Source organism: Anser anser (assembly GCF_964211835.1).
Source record: "Anser anser genome assembly, contig: HAP1_SCAFFOLD_109, whole genome shotgun sequence".
Classification (NCBI taxonomy): domain Eukaryota; kingdom Metazoa; phylum Chordata; class Aves; order Anseriformes; family Anatidae; genus Anser; species Anser anser.
In genome coordinates this window covers 220410-241999 of record NW_028154199.1, presented here as the reverse complement: position 1 = coordinate 241999, position 21590 = coordinate 220410, and the positions used below count along the sequence as shown (strand labels likewise).

General features: G+C 41.6%; 2 protein-coding genes across 3 annotated transcripts; one reads left to right on the top strand and one right to left on the bottom strand.

Annotated features, from left to right (window-relative positions):
• Positions 1–483: 483 nt before the first annotated feature.
• On the bottom strand, positions 484–10092 carry LOC310890372 (ubiquitin carboxyl-terminal hydrolase 42-like). 2 transcript variants are annotated; one of them, XM_083852723.1, is made up of 11 exons: positions 8498–10092; positions 7409–7646; positions 6502–6702; positions 5315–5425; positions 5052–5154; positions 4821–4888; positions 4594–4664; positions 3977–4059; positions 2633–2744; positions 2173–2313; positions 484–1339 (listed from the first exon to the last, which is right to left on the bottom strand). In XM_083852723.1, exons 2-11 carry the CDS (start codon positions 7644–7646, stop codon positions 1313–1315), a joined length of 1155 nt encoding a protein of 384 aa, XP_083708849.1. In that variant the 5' UTR covers positions 8498–10092; the 3' UTR covers positions 484–1312. The 2 variants fall into 2 exon arrangements, with proteins under 2 accessions (XP_083708849.1, XP_083708848.1); XM_083852722.1 differs by having other exon boundaries at positions 484–2313.
• Positions 10093–17556: 7464 nt separating this feature from the next.
• Positions 17557–20573, top strand: LOC310890371 (zinc finger CCCH domain-containing protein 11A-like). The gene is made up of 3 exons (XM_083852721.1): positions 17557–18593; positions 19708–19877; positions 20294–20573. Exons 1-3 carry the CDS (start codon positions 18203–18205, stop codon positions 20357–20359), a joined length of 627 nt encoding a protein of 208 aa, XP_083708847.1. The 5' UTR covers positions 17557–18202; the 3' UTR covers positions 20360–20573.
• The last annotated feature ends 1017 nt before the right edge of the window (positions 20574–21590 follow it).

Below are 21590 nucleotides of genomic sequence, written 5' to 3'. Positions count from 1 at the left end.
CCAAACATTATGTAGAAGACATTCAGCTGTAAAGCAAGAAGATGAAGTCCTTTGTTTCCTATGCCAGAATGACATTTTCAACACTGAACAGGATTGTCACCAACTGTTAACTGGTTGTTAAGTTGTGGCTAGGTATAAAATGTAGAAAATGTTTAAAAATAAAACTTGCCTATGGATAGTGAACTGTCTTCTTTGGGGATTACTTCAATTACCTGTAAGAGGAAAACAGATGATTTGGGGGGGTTGTTTGTTTTTAAGAACGGGTGCAGTCTTGCCAGTAATTTAGCTGGTATTTTTCAAAGTGACCACAAGTGAACAACAAGTAGAACAATTGCAGGGCTCCTCAGTTTACAGCATGAGGTCGCTTTTTCCAGGTGAAAAGCGGAGCCATAAGTGGCAGTACACTAAAGCCCTGGCACGTTGAGATCCAAGAGGAGAGCTGTTTGGCCCTCCTTTTCACTCCTGGGAACCACATACCTCAAAACCCACAGACTATGGGATATATCTCAGAGAAATCTTGGGAAAGGAGAGCATGAAGAACATGTTTGTAAATTTATTTCTCCCTGGGCTTCTTCTGCTTCTCCAAGAAATACTTGTTTGAATATAACTTTGGCAGCAGTACTTATGCTGTTTTGCACCCACCACATTTAAAACTCCTACAAAAAACTGAAAAGTTAGACTGAAAAGCATCTCTTTCCGTTCTACTTTGTAAAGCTGCATGTTTTCCTCATGCAAAACAACAGGGGAATGGAAGCTAGAAAAGGAAATGCTGAATGTAAAACAAAACAGACCAAACCTCAGCCCTCCAGGACAAAAGCCGATAACTAAGTCCTTTCTAACATGCTGATTAGGTTTCAAGAGGATACCGCTTTAAATAAGCGTAATTGTGTGTCCATAGGCAGAAGCTGAATAATGACAGGATGAATATCTATACTTAATTTTTTGTTACTGTCTTCCTGTAGCACACAGGGACTTGTTACGTTTAGGGAAAATGCTAACCTAATGGAGGGTTTAAACCATAAGCTAGTTTGTTATACCAAAATGACTGAGAGAACAAAGCATAAAGTGTTTTCAGATTTCTAGTACACCTTGATTGCTATCCATTAAACTTAAGACAGGTTAAACAAAGCACAGGAAATAAGAGAACTCCTAGTCCCACAACTGGCAAATTGTGCGCACACTTTCCGTTCCTGAGAAAATAATACACAAACCTGAAAAATGCATTTAACTGAGAAATGAAGACATCCCCGTCCTATTGGAAGACTAAGGTGACAGCTCTTGGGCTCAGTGATTTTCGGATAAGCTCCAGTCTTCAACTTGCAGACACCAGTGACAGCTCCTTTTTTCGGATTGAAAGGGAAAATGTTTCAACAACACATTGAAAACATACTTAAGGGACAAGAAACAAAATCAAGACTGCAGTGAGAAGGAAAACAGAAAAACAATACTGGGAAAAAAAAAAAAAAGAGAAAAGAGAAAAGACCTTGGTCTTTGTATCGACCAACGAGATAAGCCTTACACATTTTTAAGTTTATTTTTGACGATTGATTGATGCGTTACCAGATATTAAGTACTATTCAAGAGCAAATATTAACACTAGTAAGAATAAATCCGATCCACCAGCCCTTATTCAAAATACATCAATTTCTAATTTGGAGATAACGTCTCTCTGACAAGGAAGTAGAAAAGCTGTAAATACCGATATAGTTTCCTCTCCCGATGTTCCATATACATACCGACGCTGTTCCTACACCTACACTCTGAGCATAAATTTATGTTGACATGAGTATCGGGTGTTATTTCTGTTTGCCTTGAGAGACTCTCCTCCTGTCCACTGAAAAGTAAACTCAAGATTCCAGATCAGTTAAAACAGTTGCTAGCCCCCCATTCAGAGTTCTGCAGCAGCAGTGTTCAGATTTTTCAGCAGTCTCTTTACAAAATGACCACTTATAAGTGTACAAAAACACTTATCACCTAGCTTCTCAGTAGGTACACGTTTGGCCTCTCTTAAGCAGAGAGTCAATCACAGCTTAAGATTTTATACAAGATCCCATTTTCAAGTTTGGGATTATTTCAGAAAATCTTTTTGCCTAGAAACAGTACTACTAGTAACACTTTAACTGGTTTGCCAGCACAACCTTTTACCCTGTTAGAAATGATGTTGACTTCTACCTTCATGTAGCATACATAGTGTCCTGTGCGACAGTTGATTCCATGATGCACCAGCACCGCATATAAGGCATAGAGGAGTGGTTCTCCACTTGATTGAGACATGTAGGCTCGGAGGTCCAAATATTCAGGATATTTTACCTCCTAAAGAGAGACCAAGAAGATAGAAAAATTATATCAGAGTACTTCGCAGACTAGCCAGAGAAAAACACTTCCAAAAAACAGAGACTGGAATTATATGAATATATCTCTTGATTCACTAAAAATAAGTCTTCCCATAAGCAACGTTTAATACTAGAAGTTGCAGACAACTGTTTCCTGATGAATTAGCCTTCTCAGAGGAAAGTTTATGCTTCTTGTCAAGCAGGAACTTTACTGATATTAAGAGAAAAGTGAAAAAAAGAGAAAATGAAAATAAAAGCAGACCATTTCTCTATATTCTTAAGGTATATTCTTAATATACCTTGTTGATCTTTCCACCTGTGAAATCTGCAAATCTTTTCAGTGATATTGTGAGAACGTTGGAAGAACGGTGTACGGTAAATCTCTTGGATGCAGGAACCATCTTTTTACACCTTAAAAACAAGCAGAGACAAGTGTTTGAAAGCATCTTCTTTTTCGCCCCCAAAACAAACTCCTTTTAATGTCTCACGCATGCTTATGCTATTTGAATGATATTTACTTGCATCATATGTTTGGTTTTTTCTTTTCATAAACCCATGCACTGCATGTCACGTTTGTTAATACAGAGAAGAAGGTAAGTTTTACCAACAACTCAGAGCACAGCGGGAACAGGAATCTCTCATGAAAGCGTATTACCAGGGAGTTATAAAATATAAACAAAAAATATTAAAAATGAGTTATATATAAGACTAATAACAGTTATCAGCAATGGAAAAAGTACTGTACATGTGCAAGGCCTTTCCTTTTAAGCTCACAAAAAGACAGAAAATTCTGGCTTTAAGTGTGACTGAACCGATCACACCTCAAAGAGCACATTAAGGAAAGACCATGCAATTCAGATGTGAGGTGCTATTACAGTTCTTTCTCTTCCTCAGACATCAGTTATGAGAATCCTGAATACGCTGCATGTTGCTTTCTAGGATCCGCAGGCCAAGACGAACCTGGGATTAAATTGCTTTAATAACCTATTGGACGCTCTTGATTCGACACCCTAATTTCCTTAGTATCCGACAACAAGAAGTGGATACTGCATTTTTCATTTAGAGGGGTCAGGCATGAATCCTACAGAACTGAGCCGGGCACTCTGTGCTTTTCTGAGGGGATGTTTGACTAACAGCTTGTTTTGCCAAACCATCTTATGCAAATGTTCAATTGTTTCTCACATACGTAGAAACATCTTACATATTGATCAGCACAGAGAGCGCCTGAACTCAATAGGCTTTCCCTGTGCACGGGTTAGGCTTAAGGGAGCTCATTTCAGGCATTAGTCCACATCGACAGGTTTCACAGTTCAAGAGCTGTGCAAGACGCTGTTTAGTGAGCCAGCACAGGCTGCTAACATTCATTACCACGGAGCCAGCTCACATTCCCTGACACTCAATCTAACTTTGTTTCACAGTGAACGCTGGGACCTGCAGGAACCTGCTGCTGCCTTCCACTCCAAATCATTCTCCATAGCTCCTTGCTTCAGCTCACCACTACTACGAAATGAAGCAACAACAACAACAACAACAAAGCTGCGTCTCCTTATTTCTAAATGAAGTTAAAGGATAACTTACGCTCTAAGTCATATAATATATAAAACTAATATCTAGTATTAAGACATAATTAGTAATGATCTTACTCGCTACATTTATAGCAATTCTCTCCATCCAGCTCTTCAGGTTTCACAAATAGTTCTAGAGCTCTGGTAACAGATGAAACCGCCTAGAGGAGCGAGAAAGAAGAGCGTAAAGTCACTGTAAATTCAAAATTCCAGAGACGCACTAGGAGTTTATAAGAGAACCTGACTAATACATACTTAAGCGATCTACTATGAGCACTGTCAAGAAGGAGGCAGAAAGAGCATGCTCAGCGTTTACCTCACCTGGAAGTCATTCTACTTTGAAACAAATCATTTTCCAGTAACGCAGACAGCATCTATAGTGTGCTTTGTCATCAATACTGGCAACAAATCCAGCAGTCTAACAATTGGATGTATATTGAGGTAGAACAACAAAGAAGTGTGACAGTATTATACTTTGTGCAACAATAAAATTCTTTCCCCTTAAACCCAATGCAGACGTGGAGACTATTTACAGGGGTTCCACAGAAGGACAAAGTCCAATCCACTTTCTAACCACCACCAAGCTCTTATATTTTAACATTGTACGTGGTTTGGTTTTTTAAGTTAAACAAGTTTAATTTAGAAAGTTATACATGTACTTAAACATCATGAATTATATTTACAAAACCTCCTACCTTTACATCCAAAGTGATATCAAGAAATGCCTCATACGTATCCGAAACTGCTTTGCAATTCAAGCACTTCACTGGAAGCAAAATATAAATGCTTAACAACACGTGAAGGAGACTAACTGTCCACATTCAAGTTGTCGATAGATACTACTTCAGACAAACTACAGACTGCTTTACTACCGACAAAAGACACAGATCAGTTCTAAGGACAGGAATATTTTTAAAAGTACCTCTTGATCTTAGAAATCCTCCAAATATTTGATGAATGGTGGTGGTAGCTTGAGAAGATCTGTCCAATCTGGAAATAAATTATAATCAGACCTCAGAAGATTTAAGGCACACAGTTAACTCTTCAAAGAGTTTTATGAAAACCAAGGATGACCTAGACTTTCAGTTTTGATAGTAAATAAAGGCCTAAAAGGTGCTAGAGAACGTATAAAAGTGAATTTGTTTATGCTTACTTGGTGCTTCCATTCAAGCACACTTCCTGCATAGCATCAACAGTATAGCGCAAGAACTCGTGTGCGTCTTCTTGACTGCCAAAACGGAAATGTTGTCCTATTCCTAAATAAGAAGATGATAGTATTTACCTCATTTAAAAATGAAGTAATTCTCCTGTTTCTAAAATCTCTCTTCTTTATAGTGTTAAAACCATTTATACACATCAAATAATTATTTGAAGATTACAAGATGCTGAAAAAGAAACACATCTGAAGCCACTTACGACTGAGATTATTGATAACACGCGTAGGCTCGATGGCATCAACAGTGCAACGCAGGGCCTGGTTAATGTGAGTCTCCATCGTGCACATCATGCAAAAATCTTGTTCACGACCTGAAGAGTGAAAGAAGAAAGCATCCCAGTCTAGCGAAACAGACATAACTACAAACAAACATATAAGTAACATTTAAACTATAGATACAATATCCACTCTCCTTGTCCCAACAGCCTCCTAACATTTCATTTCACACAACTTTATAGAATAAAAATATCCATTAAGCCTGTATTCAAGTGCATTTTGTGATGAGAAATCTAAAAGACTACTGCAAAGTCACGTTTGTAAAGGCTGACAGGAATGTGAACTCCACAGGTTGCAAAATGTATGAGGAAAGAATATTTGACGTTGATGACACAGCATTAAGAGAATGTGGGTTATTTTCAGCACAGTGCTGTCAGGTGAGCTTCATGATACAGAGCTACGAGTCCTTTGGGAGAAAGGAAAAATTACAGTAATGTATGTAATAGTACTTCTGCCCTCCTTTTTTCAACAGGATTCTTAACTGAAACGATTTCTATATACAGGAAGAAAACAGTTAAATTTCTAGGTATCGATACAAAGATACCAGCCTAAAAAGCATACAGGTTTAGTACAACATTTACTTTATAGTACAACATTTTATTTAGGACAAAATCAGTCTAGATTTTAATTCAGTCCCACAAAAAAATCTAGTCGTGTTCATAACAGCTCATATTGCTTTCTAGGTTTTTTTTTTTTTTTTTTTTTTAATTGGTTCAACAACAAACAGACCCTTTATTGTAGTGCATTATGGAACCTCGGCTGTGCAGACTAAAGACCTATGATGCCAACATCCTAAATTTTATTGCCTTTCTAGCAGCAGGAAGCCCAAATAGCCCAAATGCCAAATGTTCATTAAATGCATTACTGTCCAATGCACTTCATTATTCCCATGAAGCAAGAAAAGATCCTTTTAAAAAAACAAACAAACAAAAAAAACACATGGTGCATTAAACGCACTCCATATGCTATTCCGAGCCCGCTGCTAATACAATGCTCAAAGCCAGCTTCTACAGGTAAAATCAGGCAAGTAAGTTTGTCTCACAGAATCACTGCTGTTCTTTCACCTTCACAGCTATCCAACAGATTTAAAATACTGTTAGAAAGTACTCACATGACTGGCTGTGCTCAAGAGAAAGCATGTAATTGGCAAGTGGGGGGGTGTAGGTCAAACACTGTAGAGTAGCATTAAGAAAACACGTGTTGCCAAGATTGTACAGGCCAACTCCAACACTTTGTGTTTCTTGCCAATCCATACGTATCTTCTCAGGTGGAAAAAGAATCCTTTGTGGCGGAGCAATTCCATCATTAACAACTGCAAGAAAGTTATATTTAAAAAGAGATTTTGTTTGTTTGTTTCTAAGAAAGGTATTAAGTATATATAGGTATAGTAAATATATAAAGTATATATAGGCATAGTAAAAATACTATTCTGCGGGAGCACCTAGAGGAACTAGCTACAATCCAAAACAGAAAAACTTATTGCAGACACCTTTAATACCGCCATATTCAAATTGGCTGGTCAACACAACGTTTTGGGAAAAAAAAGTTTAGTCAACCATTTTAATTTTTTCCTTATTATATGCTTTTTTCCTTATTATAACTTCAACCACAAACTTAGACTTGAAATTATATGGTAATAAATGCAAGGACAATGTAAAAACAAATAACTAGGAATGACGGTACCCCTACAAATATCAGATCTTTTCCTGAGCAATCTTAGCATTCAAAAACCTGTGAATAATGGAACCTGTGAATAGCAACAATCAAACACTTTTCTTTGCAAAACAGAAAAGATATGGATGAATCTGTGCATTACAAAATGCTCCCCATATTTCTCTGTCGACTGTAAATATATCAAAATTAATTTCTGTAACGTCAGTCACTTCAGTTGCCTTAGGAGAATCGCTTTGGAAGTCTTTATTCACAGTAGTCCCGTTCTCTATCAGTGCAACAAGTAAGAACTGCACTTTCTACTTTTGTTTTGAAGAAAACAGAGGCAGGATAAAGCGCACACTTACTTAGATCTCTTTGGGCAAAAGGCTTAGATTTTTCAGAGGATCTACAATAAATAGCACCTCCACATCCTTGGGCCACAGAGACTTGGCTTGAATCTTCTGCAGGTGGTATCCGGCCCCAGTTTGCGGTGCGTGACATCGGTTTTTTAGTACTCGGTTTCTTGGATTTGCCAGACCGCCTTGAAGATGGCTTTTTAGACTTTGAAGATTTGGGCTTGTTAACTATGGTCATTGTTCTCATCTGCGGCAGAGACAAATGTTCTGGCTGACGTAAGAATACCAAGAAGCATTCCAAGAAGAAAAGAGTAGTAGAAGTCCTGTCACTTAATCTCAAAGAAACGGCCTTTAAGAACTAAATTGCTGGTATGAATGATTTAAAAGGAATCCCCAAACTAAACACACAAAGGAAAAATTTCCATCAAAACTCTATCAGTATTACTTTTAGCTTCTGCAGAACTAGTGGCTGATGCCATTTCTTTCACTTTCGTAGGATTTTAATCCATTACAACTCTGGAGTCTTTTTAATATAAAAATGCAAATGACATTCTCTGAGGGGAATCAGTTATTTATTGCATTTTTGGAGCTTTGCAATTATCTATTAATTATTACCTATTATCTAATAGATAATGGTTGCGATTTATATATAATTGTTGCTCACGCTAGTAATGGAGCACTATTACTTTACTGCCTGCGCTTTTCTGCTTTGTGTGCACAAAGGTACCTGCATTTCGCTGCTACTTTACTTCTGTCTTTCCAGGGCTCACCCTCTACCTCACTGTCTACTGCACCAGTCATGATGGCTTTGTTGTGATTCTATAATGAGGCTAGCTTTTGAATACACTTTTTCTGGGCGTCACTTTGTGATAGCAAGTTAATTTGTGAGGGCTTATCACCTATGACCTGCTTCTCAGTAGGTACACGTTTGGCCTCTGTTAAGCAGAGAGTCAATCACAGCTTAAGATTTTGTCCAAGATGCCATTCACGAAACTGAGTTTAACCTTGACAGAACTGAGTTTAACCTTTAAACCTGAAGCTCCGTTAAAGAATAAAGCAGCACCCAAGCCAGGAAATAGAAGTTAATCGTCACTTTACCCTGAAACGCACGTAAAGCCAGTGAGCTATTCTGTGCTGGCAGGATTGCTGCCGGGATGGCCGACGAGGCGGCGGGCACGGGGGCCACAGGTCCTGCTCCCCGGGGCCACAGGTCCTGTCACAGGGGGCTGCCGGGGGTCTCCAGGCGCCGGGAACAGCGGCAACAGCGGGGACAGAGGGGACAGCAGCGACAGCAGCCGCCACCTCAGCCGAGGCCGTCTCCACAACTGCCACAACGGCCTCGGAACGCCGCCCAACTCGGAGCTCCAGCGTGACGCCTTTTCAACCTGGCCGCGGTGCTCACGGCTAAAAGCAGAGCGTTTCCTCCGGCGTGTCTTTACTGTCGGTGCCGGACCGGCCCTCACCCCGAGCTCTCCCTGCCGGGAGGGCTTTGCGGTTGGGGTTTCCCTCCCGCCGCCGCCGCGGGCAGGCCCCACGTGCAAGCTGTCCGCGCTGGGGAGCGGCATGTCGCCCGCGGCGAGAGCCAGAGGGCGCGACACGAAAAAGCCCCGACACGAAAAAGCCCCGACATGCGGGCGAGGCGGCGGGGAGACGGCTCTGAGGGAGCGGCCGCTTCGCCCCGCCGTCCTCCTCCCCTCCCGGGCCGCCCCGCCGAGACCCGTGCGCCTCAGGTGCTGCCCTGAGAGGGCGCTCGGGCACTGGGACAGCTGCCCAGGGCAATGGTCATGGCACCGAGCCTGACGGGGGTCCAGAAGTGTTTGAACAATGCTCTCAGACATAGGCTCTGCTTTTGGGGTGGTCCTGTGTGGAGCCAGGAGTTGGACTCGCTCATTATTGTGAGCCCTTTCCACCTTGGGATGTTCTCTGATTCTAGGTCAGCAATCCATTATCTGATGAGAGGTGTGGAGTCATTCGAAGGGAAGAGAGACCAAAACACTTCTGGTTTCCAGAAGCGGGTATTTGGTAACCAAACCGATGATTCCTTTTCTTCTAGAGCAAGTAGCAGCAGGGATCCGCTTTACAATAGGCTGGCAACAAGGAAACAAAGAATTGCAAACAAGACGTAGGACTTGAGCAGCAGCTTGTATACATGCATCAACTTATAAATGAGCACACAGCTGAGCGATAATGCAAAAATTGGACAAACTAAGTGAAGACGTTAACTGTAAATTTTATAGGTACACACTTTACTATGACGTAAGAACTGGGCAAGACCTTTCAGGGAAAAGAGTTGTTGGCATGTAATTTGAAGTAAGCTTCAAATCCCAGAGGATGATTTTGTTGGAACTTTATTCAGCTGAAAACGTGGAAGCCTTGTTTCTGCTTGTGTTAGTTACAGCTCCAGTTTACTTTGGTTGGGAGGGAAGGCATTCCAGGCTAACGTGCTGTACCTGTTCCTTCAGCTCATTGTCCATAAACAGAGGAGCAAATGAAATTCTTTGAATCTCCATTAAACGCAGCACTACAAAGTGGAGTAGAGGGCGATCTAGCACTTAATTTTTCTGTAAGCAGAAAACCCAACAGAATCTCCACAACAGTTTTCAAATCTTGTCCTGCAGTAAATGACCAGCTGAGTGAAGCTTGCATTTAGAGTATGTGCTCCTACATTAGATGGAAATAGCTTTTCCTCTTCAGAAGTGCAACTGAGTGGTGAACTGGCAGCTACGTAGGGAACTAGTTGTGCCAAAGGGTTTGTGTTGAATGCACAGAAAAATATGCAGGTCCCAACAGTAAAGGATTGTCTGTAGGCATCACACTGAGTACAGATGTTATCCGCAGGTTCGTGCCCAGTGCACCACGCCAATTATTCACCCAGAGTTGGAATGCACACCAAGGTCTTTTAATTACATAATTAATTACAGAACTCTGCAGAGTCAGGTACTTGGCTATCTTTCGCAAAGCAAGCACACCTCTGACTCGAATCACCGTCATTCATACACAGGAAATTTGTGAAAACTCTCTCTTTGGCTCCTTTTGATTGGTTATTACAGCTCACCTAACTTATCTCTACTGAGCTTGCGCGTTACAGAGGAACACCGGGGTGGAGGGGGTACAGGAGGAGGGGGACACACACCGAATCCCACATTAGCAAGGATTAGCATTTTGACAGGTGTGATTTCTAATGTGTTAACCCTTAATGACCCTTAATGAGCAAAAGGTTACTATAGGTCAGTCTGGAGCTGGTTTTCTCCTTCTTGTTTTTTCCCTTTTATCCCTTCTCTTCCTTGCTTCTCCTTGTGGAGTAATTGCCTTAAATGACTAGGCATTATAAGCACCCCTCCATCCCAAAAGCTACCCGCCTCCAAGGTGCAACCACCCCTCACTGAGCACATCCTCTGAATTTCTCGGAGCCTGTACCTTTAAACGCAAGCGAGGTAATTTCTACCAATCACAACCAAGATACGCATGACTGGAGTCACTCAAGCTCCACCTAAAAGATAGAAAATAATATCAATTGGCTTAAGAGAAAGGGAATGTTGGGGGAGATACTGTCACGAAGGATACCTTCTGACATCAGTCGACAGGCTGAGCCTCTCACCCTCCCCCCCCCCGCCCACTGGGATGCTGCGAGGTAAGATCTGAACGCTTGGTTATACCAGGCGTCTCCACGGAAACTTAGAAATCTCTAGCGTCTTTATGCTTTTTAACGTCTTAATACCTAGGCCGTGTACCTGTGCATTTCATGCATGCTAGCTTGCTTTTGCAGACAGTGAATTTATCACTGGCAATCCAAAGGACCTGTGTATCTGTTGCCGTAATAAACTGCACTTAATTGCATTGTTCCTGGCCGTGACAGTTCTCCTTGAACGCGACTAGAGCGAGGGCGTGCTGCGTTGGTGGTGGATCCGTGGCCGTGATAGTTCAGTACCCTGAAGCCGACCGCACCCGTAACGGTCAATCGGCTACACCCCTTAATGCGACACTACTAAAGGAAGAAGATGACAGGGCTTGCACGCATCGCATTAGGCTTTGCATGTGAAAACACCCCCAAATAATTTCACATGCATTTAACGTTTTTAAAGGGAAAAAACCAGGAAGGTGTAGTCCTTCTGTAAGCTACAGCTCTTGATAGTTAAGGCATCAGCATTCATTCCTTTGCTTGACAACAAACTATGAACATACAGAAGAGTTAAATATTTTCATTGCATTCTTAAAGGCGATTTTTCAGACTTGTGCTTCAGTTGTTGGAGTTGAAGAAATCGGTAGACGCCCTTACTTTTACGTTAAGACCAAAATCTTTATCTAAGATTGTGTTATCTAACACAACTATACTCCCACCCCCACATGCTTTTTGGAACTTCTGAAAGATCTTTCTGCAGTCCCACTCTGATGGTCTTTCAGTAACATACAAACTGCCATGGCAGATTCTGTTACGGTGCTTTTCTATTGACAGTGTGCATAACACTCAAGGTAAAGCCCCTCATTTTGCAGTGGGGACATAAAGTGTTTCTTTGGACGCTGCTGCTTCTGTTAGTACTCATTTTTTCAGAAACTTGTTGAACCTGAGCTGTGCCTACCGCACCAACGAATGCTTTCATGACACAGTATTTTGTCAAAGCAGTTTTGCTTCTTGGAGCTACAGAAGCAGCTCTGGCTACATGATAGGGAACTGTGCTGCACTGGCAAAAACAGACTTACTTACAGACTTAACACCACTTGCTAACTTGATCTATTTCAAATCTCATTTTAACTTTAAAGAGCAATCAGTTTTGCGGTTCCTGTCTTACTAAGTTGCCTTGTTTTGCATGGAAGGTCAGCCTGTGAATGTTTTGCTTTATTGCATGCTTCAAAAAAAGGCTGAGAGGAAGAGACTGGAGGAACCTTTTCTATTCTATAGACTTTCCCCCACGAATGTGGAATTGCAGGCTACTTGGATGAATGTTCGAATGTAAGGGAGCAAGCCTCAGCCAAAGGAGGTAGAATCCTTGCTTAAGAGGAAGTATCAGTGTGGGGACATCTTTGCTTAATGGGAGCCATTTAAACTCTTCATAGAAACTCAATAAGCTCTACATCTTATATTTGGAAAGCAGTATGGTTACGCAGCTGCTAACCTAATGACTTGAGTCTTCTGCTCTGCAACTTCAAATTTTGTTTTCAAGCAGTGCATACATCAGTTTAGGCTTTGGACAAGGAGATTTGTAATGCAAATAGTGATAAACCAGAATCAGTGCTACTGACGAGCGTAATGGTGAAATGCAGCAAATCAAGTGTTCCTGGAGAACTGTGAGATTACAAAACCAATAAGCCATGAAGCACTTTTTTTTTTTTTTTTAATCAATTCTTATATGCTGAAATAACACCTTCAAGAAAATCTGTTTATCCAGCCAGGCGACGGTGTCTACCTGTAAGCACAAAGGAAATGCCTTGAGAGTTCGTTTGCTGTATTTGAAGTTCTTATACCCTGCAGAAATAATTATTTAGAGTAACATGTAACTGAGGAGATCGTAGCAGGAAGTATATTATTTCTAGCATTAAATTGCTGCCCCGTTGCCAGTGCAATCTAGGGAGAGAACTGTATATAATAGTTAAACTCCCCTGGACTGACTTACATTATAAAATATTCTGACAAAGTAAGCTCTAAATCACTTGACATTTTGAAGAGTTTTAAACGGGTACAAAACCGAAGCTTTATAAACCAAGCAGCATTTATAATGCTTCATATATAAAAACAATGCCTATTTTTAAGATTTGTTACATATCTATGTAGATACGCTTGCTGGAAAAGCCAGGTCTGTTGTAGACCAAATGCTGCAGATTAAGACTTGTGGCTTACCAGTTTCATTTCTGTATTTTCTTGGAAAATGTTTCGAGTTAGAGTTTAAATATAAAATGTAAATACTGTACAGATATATATTGAAATAAGTATTTCTTGGTGTACACAGGTGATATGCATGACAAATACTCTGTATCGATCATTGTTAAAAACGTAATGTTCTGTGTAAATCCACTGCGTATTAATCTTTTCATTTATCATCAAGAGCTGTTACTTAAGCCTGGACATTCTCAAAAACAAAGTGTGAAACTATATACCATTGTGTAGCTCCTCCTTTATCAAGAGTACATGCAAGATAATTGCTCCTTTTTTCCCTTTCCAGAGGATGATTCGATTTTATAGCATGGATTATAACCGCTCTTGCAAGTGACCTTCTTTTAAGCACAACAGTTTAAATGATCAGGTTACAGAGAAAACCCTTTCACTGCAAAATAGATTCAATAAAGACTTGTGGCTTACCAGTTTCGTTTCAAAACCCAAGTTGTTGGGTTTGATGGAAAAATGGTTGGTTTGGACGGTAAAAAGGTCGTCGGTTTTGATGGTAGGTTTAGTCTGAGTATTGAAGGCTTCCATCAGTAAGCTCTGCATCTGAAAGACAAAGGGAAGAAATGTCATTCCCTGTTGTGATACTCAACATGGAACTGTCTGGCTCAGTGGTTTTCTTTCTAAAGAGAGAAGTCACAACCCTGCACATGGCTTGATCTGCTCTCTGACTACAGGGCTGAACTGACTGTTGAAGGCAGCTTCCAAAGCCCTCCCATTAAACTGACTGCATTTCAGTTCCGTGCTAAAATTGGTCAACTGTACAGAATATTAGGACAAAGCTACCTGCTTTGATAGCAAACGGTAGACCTTAGGTAAGTTACATTCATTTGAAGGTTTGACTGGACGGCATCCTTGTTTTACTAGTGATCTTGTGGTCAAGCTGACCAAATCCTAGCCACAGAACAGAAGCGTTCAGAAACTGGCTAGAGAGAGCACTTAGGAATGCAGGAATTTAACTGCTTTAACGCTGCTCTTTCTCTCACGTATCTGGAATTTCCTTAAATCACAAATTATCACCAGCTATCCTTGTTAATTTATTCAAAGTAACATGAGTCCAGGTGAAAAGGCACACTCTAACAAGTCCACAGTTGTTCCTAGTCTGCTCCTAGCTTACTTGAGAGGTTCAATACAGTTAAAAATAAATAAATAAATAAATAACCTGCTGAAGTAGCCTGAAGTAGTGGAAAACTCGGAAAATGTCCCAAGCCCTACACACCCTCCAAGTCTCCAAGAAGTAGTTCTGGATAGAGTTAACGTAGGCAATTTAAGATGTTCTTTTTCCCTCTGAATAATCCTAGTATAATCCTAGGCGTATTAGTTTAACCCACCCTAAACTGATGTCTGAGAGTGCCTGTCTTCTCAAACTGAATGATGACAGGGCTAAACGTGCATAGTGGTTACAGCTTCTGCAAACTTTGTGAATATGCCCGGAAATACTATACTTCCGTGATAAACTGACCTTTGGAATGATGTTTCAGCACTGTATTGTGACAGCCCTATCGCTGTCGTGACCTGGAACTGTGCATCTCTTTGCAAACCTTAGGTGCATGTTATCACGAGCTTGTCTTTCTTTCTGTCTTCAGAAAAAGCGCGGTGAGATTCCCTGCTACTGGGAGAAGCAGCCAGTAGGCTGTCAGAAAGCCAACTGTGCTTTTCATCACGCAAAGGGACGTTACATCGATGGAGTCTTCTTACCACCAAGCAAGAGTGAGTTTAGGTCCTTTTTCTTTAAGTATTGAAGAATTAATTTTGCATATTACTTAGTGGGTGCCAATAGTGTAGGAGACATCAGGTAACCGTCCATTTGTGAGTGCAGGAAAAGGTCTGCAGTCCTAGGTGGTCAGCTAAACCGAGTGTACTGCTGCTGTACTGCTGGTATTTGTTTTCTGCTTTCATGCTCAGCTTCTCTCTGCTTTGTGTGATATTTGCCTTGCAGTTTGCTTTCTGTTGTTTCGTCCTCTGCTGGGTGGTAGGGAGATGTGTTGTTGTTTGAAGGCAAGTCATTGTTCACGGTGTAAACAGTGGCGGGATGGGCAAAAGGAGATGCTGAATTCATTGTCTGTGCAGGTTATCTGCCTTAGCTACCATCTTCGTGCATTGTGGTCAAAGTTTTAAACTGCCATATTACTGATGATCCTCCTCTTCCTCTAGCTACACTGCCAAGTCCGCCTGAGTCCGCGGACGATGATTTGAAAGTGGCTCAGATGTCACTGCAGCAAAACAAACTTTCTGTCCAGTCCAATCCCTCTCCATAGCTAAGGCGGGTGATGAAAGTGGAAAACTCGGAAAATGTCCCAAGCCCTACACACCCTCCAGTTGTAATCAATGCTGCAGATGATGATGAAGATGATGATGGTGAGCATGGTTTGGTTCTTGGAAGGAATTTGTGCTGTAAATGATTGTGTAAGTCTTTGGTTCTTGGAAGGAATTTGTGCTGTAAATCAATGTATAAATCACAGATGACCTGAGGTCTGACTAGCGATAGGGCAGGCAGTCTGGTCAGGTCACTGGTGGCTTTGTCTGGCAGTCAGTGGACAGAACCTGAAATGTTGGAGGAAAGCTTAGAACCCCTCTTGGCTTTAGTTGGTCTGTTGTGTAAAGCTCTATGTGAAACTAGGAAGGAAATTCCTTTTTTTTTGTCTGAAGAGTAATATGTTGTGTAGTAGTTAAAGCTGCAGAGAGAATCTAGAGTCCTAGATGTTTTGTCCTAGGGTAGTCTACTTACGAGTTCATCAGGTCAGTGTAGCTGTATTAAAAAAAAAAAAAAAAAAAAAAAAAAGCTTTTTTATAGGAACCATGGACTGAAGTGTCATTGCATGAGCTACATAATCACGAACAATCTGGCCTATGCATAACTGAATAGATTTTTCCCCTTCAGACCAGCTTTCTGCGGAAGGAGAAGAAACTAAAACTGCCGTCCAGCAACCAGCTGAGGAAGGCCAAAATGGATTACGGATGATTTCCACTCGGAAAGCCAGTGCTACTACTGCTAAACAAGGTATTCCAGCACCTGTAGTAGGATAAATCGGAAGGAGAACTTGACAATTAACTCAAAAGCAATGTGGCGTAAAAACACAACAGAATGTAGGGGTGCTGAATGGACTCGGTTATTTCCATGATCTCATTTCTCCCTGATACCATCATGTGCCCATTGGGTCAGAAAGTTGAACTCCTTTTCTTTCCTTTTGGAGAACAAAACAGGGTCACAGCATGGAGTTTAAATGGCTGCACGTGCAGCCTGGCAACCACTGTTGAAAGCCATATCTAACGATAGAGGGATCTAATATCACGTAAATGGATTAAAATTAAAACTACAGTTTTTACCCTGAAGGGTGAAAGGAGGGGCAAAATGCCATTGATTCTATGGTTGTTTCACTTGTGAGGAGTGTTGACAGGGTTTATTCTAAATACTTCTGAAAGTTCCTGAGCACTAAGAAGCCTGAGGATCTGTGGTCCTCAGTGAGTGCCTCTAAGCCTTAGTCTCATTAACTGTTTTCTGTTTTCAGAGGACGGTCTGAATTTTGGAATAAAAACACTTGAAGAAATCAAATTGCAGAAAATGAAGGAAAAAACTAAGAGACACGGTGGTGAGTTAATATTCCCTACTTTCTTACCCTCTTCACCTTCATCCTGTGTGATGATTTTTCTTTCAAAAAAAAATTCTTCCAGTAATACCGGGTAGCTGGCTATGCTTTGGTGAATCCAACTATTTGCCAAAGAAGTGAAATTTGATTGGCTTCAGAATGGCAGGTGATGGTGGCTGGGAGCTGCCTGAGGGATAGACTTCCATGTTTAGCTGGGGGCATCGAGCAACCTGATTCTCAGCCAGCTGGTATTCTAGATGGGAATTCCAAGGGCAACCAGAGGCAAATTAGTCACCTCTCTTATTTGCATGCTCTGGTCACTGTATGTTTGACAGTAATGAATAATTACAGTTTTTTGTTCTTCGTGATAGTTTTTTCTGTTTGGTAAACTTCCTTATGTTTTGCTTGCTCTGAGCAGAAGGTCCTTCAAGATCTTCTCTTCCTCCCGTCGATTCTATGATTTTTCCTGCTCCGGAAAAGGAAAATGTCCGGACAGTGGTGAGAACTGTGACACTGTCTACAGAGGAAGGTAATAATTAATGCTTTTGTTTTGATTTCATTACTCCTAAACTGGAAGGTTAAGCAAGAATGAAGGCAATTCACCCCTGTTAGCCCCCTGGTGCTGCCGCCTTCTGTTCAAAACATGCTTTTATGCTGAAAGTCCCTGGTTGTACTGGAAAGCTTTGGTGCTCAGGTTAAGTGCAGTAACAGGAGAAAGAAAAAAATGTGTCAGTATGCAAATAGGGGGATAACTGAAAAACAGGAGAGTAACGAGAAGAAAGAGCTCTAGAGGACAGTGCTATGTAAGAAGCAATTTCTGAAGCTTTAAAGAGGCTGACAGTGGCACGTGTGGACAGTAGTGCGATAGGAGTCTGTGTATAAATTATATTGTTTAGAGTTGTGCAAATTCCTTTGAAAGGGAAAGAAGTGAAGAAGTACTGGTTCCTCTTGCTCGAGTGCTGAAGCTCTTCTGACAGCCACTATCAGAAATCTGCCTCTAGGTGTGTGTTTATTTTCCGCTTGTGCCTTGTCAAGGTTTTAAGCTGCTTCTGTGAACCATCATATACAATTAGAATAGAGCCACTGCCGGGAGCAGGAATTTGAAATGCAGTCTGAAAAAGTAATCAAGTAAACTAGCATTTCTGTGTAGCAACTCTCTCTGGATAGGGCTGGTCTTCAAAATACAACAAGTGGCTCAGAGGAGGAGGAGAATGTTAGGCTATTGTCCTAAGATGGGTTATTGGGAACGCTCAGGCTTAGTTTTCCTTAGTGCTGTGACAAATTTTGGAGACTTAAACTATTGTTGGACTCTCTTTAAATGCTGGTGCTTCTCATTTCTTGATGATGACAGGGAAGGCTGCTAAGCCAAAGGGAGAGATCCATGTGAAAACACTGGAGGAAATCCGTCGTGAGAGAGCTCTTCGAGAAAGTCAAGCCAAAGCCCAGGCTGAATGGCATGGTAAAACCAAAGATCCCAGCGCAGGGGCAAAAATTGAGGGTGAGCCCAAGAAGCAGAGTGTGCTCACTCTTTCCGGGCCCAGCAAAGTGCAGTCGAAGGAGCCGGCAGGTAAAGCCAAGCCAGAAGGAGAAGTGCGTGTTAAAACCCTGGAAGAAATAAAGCGCGAGAAAGCTCTGCGGATGCAGCAGAGTGGAGGAAATGTGCCAGCTCCCCCAGCACAACCTGGACCTGCCCCAGCCGGGCAGAAATCGTTATGGAACACAAAGCTATCAGGTAATAAGATGCTTTAATACCTGCCCCGGTGAGGTGCTTCCCATATTGAGCAAGTTCCGTTTGCTCAGGATCTGCTTTGTTTTTCCTTCAATGCGGAGGATAAAAGAGTTTAAGGCTACAAAGTTCAAAGGCAAAGAAGGGCCAGAACATGCAACCATGTCTGTTTTCGTTAATTACGTGATGGTATTCTGTATTTCCCACTAGAAAATTAACACATTGAGGGGCTTTTTAGTCTAATTTTGGTATTCTGTTTTTTTCTGCCATCTGTTTATGGTATGAAGTCCTCCCTGTGTTGAGTTCAAGTTCACCTTCCTCTTTGGCATGTGTTGCTTAACTTGACACGTGTATGTGTTTGTAAAGCATGCATCAGCGTCTTAATGTGGGAGGCCAGTTTCTGTCAAAAATGACAGAGGATCAAAGGCCTCGTTGTTAAGATTATATCAACTTTGTAAAATGAGATTGTGTGAGGGAGATAAGGAGGGCTTAAAGGCTGCATGCACTGCACATTGTAACATTTCTCTCTGTCTCACAGGACACGAGGAAATAAACACACAAAGAAAACAAGTACCCAGCTTTCTTTCGTTTCTTCTCCTGCCAGCCAGACGTTAGGTCAGGAATGGGAGACTAGAATATGACTCTACAAATTTGGATTTTGTAGAACAACTTAATAAATTTTGTGGGACATCACTGCAGGGGAGAGGAAGCTGGTACAACAGTTGCATACACTCTCTTGTCTTACTATACCTGCTGCTTTTCCTTTCCTAGAGGGAGCAAGACTTTAAATACAAAAGCTGTCAACATTTGTGAATCTTACTAGACTTCATACAACGTCTTAGAGTATTGCTTGCACTTGGGATCGCTCTGTGTCTGAGTTTCCCTCGTCCTGGATTATGATTTACTGTAGCTATTCACTTTCTTTGTTCCTTTGTATGGATTGTTGGTAGACGGAGTTTACTATGTGGAAGATATTGCTGAGAATCCAGGCAATGGCAGTGTAATTCTGCTGGCCAAATACAGTTAACTGTGTAGACGGGCCGTGGAAATGAGGAAGAGAACGTGGATTTTTCATGAGGCAGAGCAAGACTGTATCAGTTCTCTCTTCCTTTTACTCTAGCCAACTTTAACATGTTTGCGAAGCCTTGGGATGGGAAAGTCGCTTCCCCCAAGAAGAAGGCACTGAAACGTAAGGCACCTGGCAGTTTTCCCTCTGCTGTAGCAGCTGTGAAACCACGGACTGCCTCCGATGCAGACACAATGGGACCTCCAGCCAAAAAAGCAGCTATGGTAAGGACAGGGGCTAATGCAGAAATGGATCCCTTGTAAAATTTATACCCTCCTCTAGGAGAAAAGATGGAAAACTCAAATGTTCTACAGGCCTTCTGTTTCCTTTTAAATCCAGTAGCTGCCTACAGAATTCTTGTAGTACCCTTCCATATTTATTAGATTAATGGCACTATTTACTTAGTCCTCTGTGATTCTGTGATTTCTCTGGTGTGGAGGATTTTGTCCATTAATGCTGTGTTCTTAAAAGACACAAGATCATTAGTAACCTCCAAGAGAATATTAACTTTCTTCAGGAGCACCTTGGTTTTGTATTTTGGCTAAGGCTCCGCAATGCCAGAGGAGAAGCAGCATGGAGGAAAAAGCTAGTAAGGAATCTTTTACCCATGAGTCCTAAACACTGTTTTGCTGCTTTCTAGGCTGTTCCAGCCACGCTGGAGCACGTCCCAGCCACCAGACTTGAAGAAAATCCCCAAAACAGGTGATGACCACAACTTGTTCTTTTTCTCAATCGGTGTATATCCCCAGTGAAACATAAGTTCTGTCACAGGTGGGGAAAAAAGGAGGGTTCTGAGATAATTAAAGCCCAAATCCATCAGAGGATAAGTCACTTATTTATCTTATAAGATAAATAAGTCACGTGAAATGACTTTCTAGCAGCTAGCAGGAATGCTTAATTAGACTTACTTTCTTTAAATGCTGCAAGTCGGTACAGCTTTCCAGTGACTTCTTGCTCTGTCTGAATACCTAAATGAGGATGAGGTGAAGTTCTTCTACTTCCTCGTGAGGTGATAAATGATGAGTAGTGTCCTCTGCCTTTTGGTCCTCAAGAATGCCACCCGAACAAACATACCAGGTGACAAGAGTGCAGGGAGAGCAGAGGGAAGTGATGGCTGCAGATCAGCTTCCTGTAGTGGGGAGCAAACTCTGCTGAGTGTGCCGTGGGAAAAATGACTAACTTAGTAAACAGATATTTGCAGATGGAGACTTCTTAACATTTTTACAGGAAAATTAAGCAAGGTGGCAAAGTGCCTCTTGCTACAAAAATTGAACCATCTTTGCTAGACTCCGGGTGCTCTGGCTTCACAGTGAAACCCCCAAACTGAAAAATGTACCTGCTAATATATTGGGCTCTAAATGTAGCCCTGGGTTAATTGAATAACAATCCCTGGGTAAGATTGAAGTGCAGGAGGGGTTGGCTACGGTTTTAAGAGCCGGTTTGCAGAAAAGGGATTTCCCGTTAAGAAATGGCATATACTGATTGTTCTCTTCCTTGCTCTGCCAAGACCTGAAGCACATCTTGGAAGCCAGGCAGAATCCGTGGAGCCAATGGAGTTCTCAAGCTCGACTTCAGCTTCTTCCCAGCTAGAAGAAGCAAGGACACGCCGGCTGAGTTCCACAGGCAACGCGCCCGTATCTGTAGACGAGGATTTAGAGATGCTACTTTGGGAACTCTCAGACAGCATACTGGAAGCCGAGCTCGACTTGGACCCAGGGAAGGATGAGGATGACCTCCTCCTTGAGCTTTCCAAGATGATTGATGATTGAACTGCATAGTCCTATGGTATATTAAAAAAAAAAAAAAAAAAAAAAAACAACAACAAAAAAAAACTCTTCTTCTTGTTGGATACCCCGAGGTGATCCTTTTTCTAACTGAGGCTTTGCAATGAGACTTAAAGCACAGTTGGAACTGGTAGAAATTGGCAGGATCTGCAC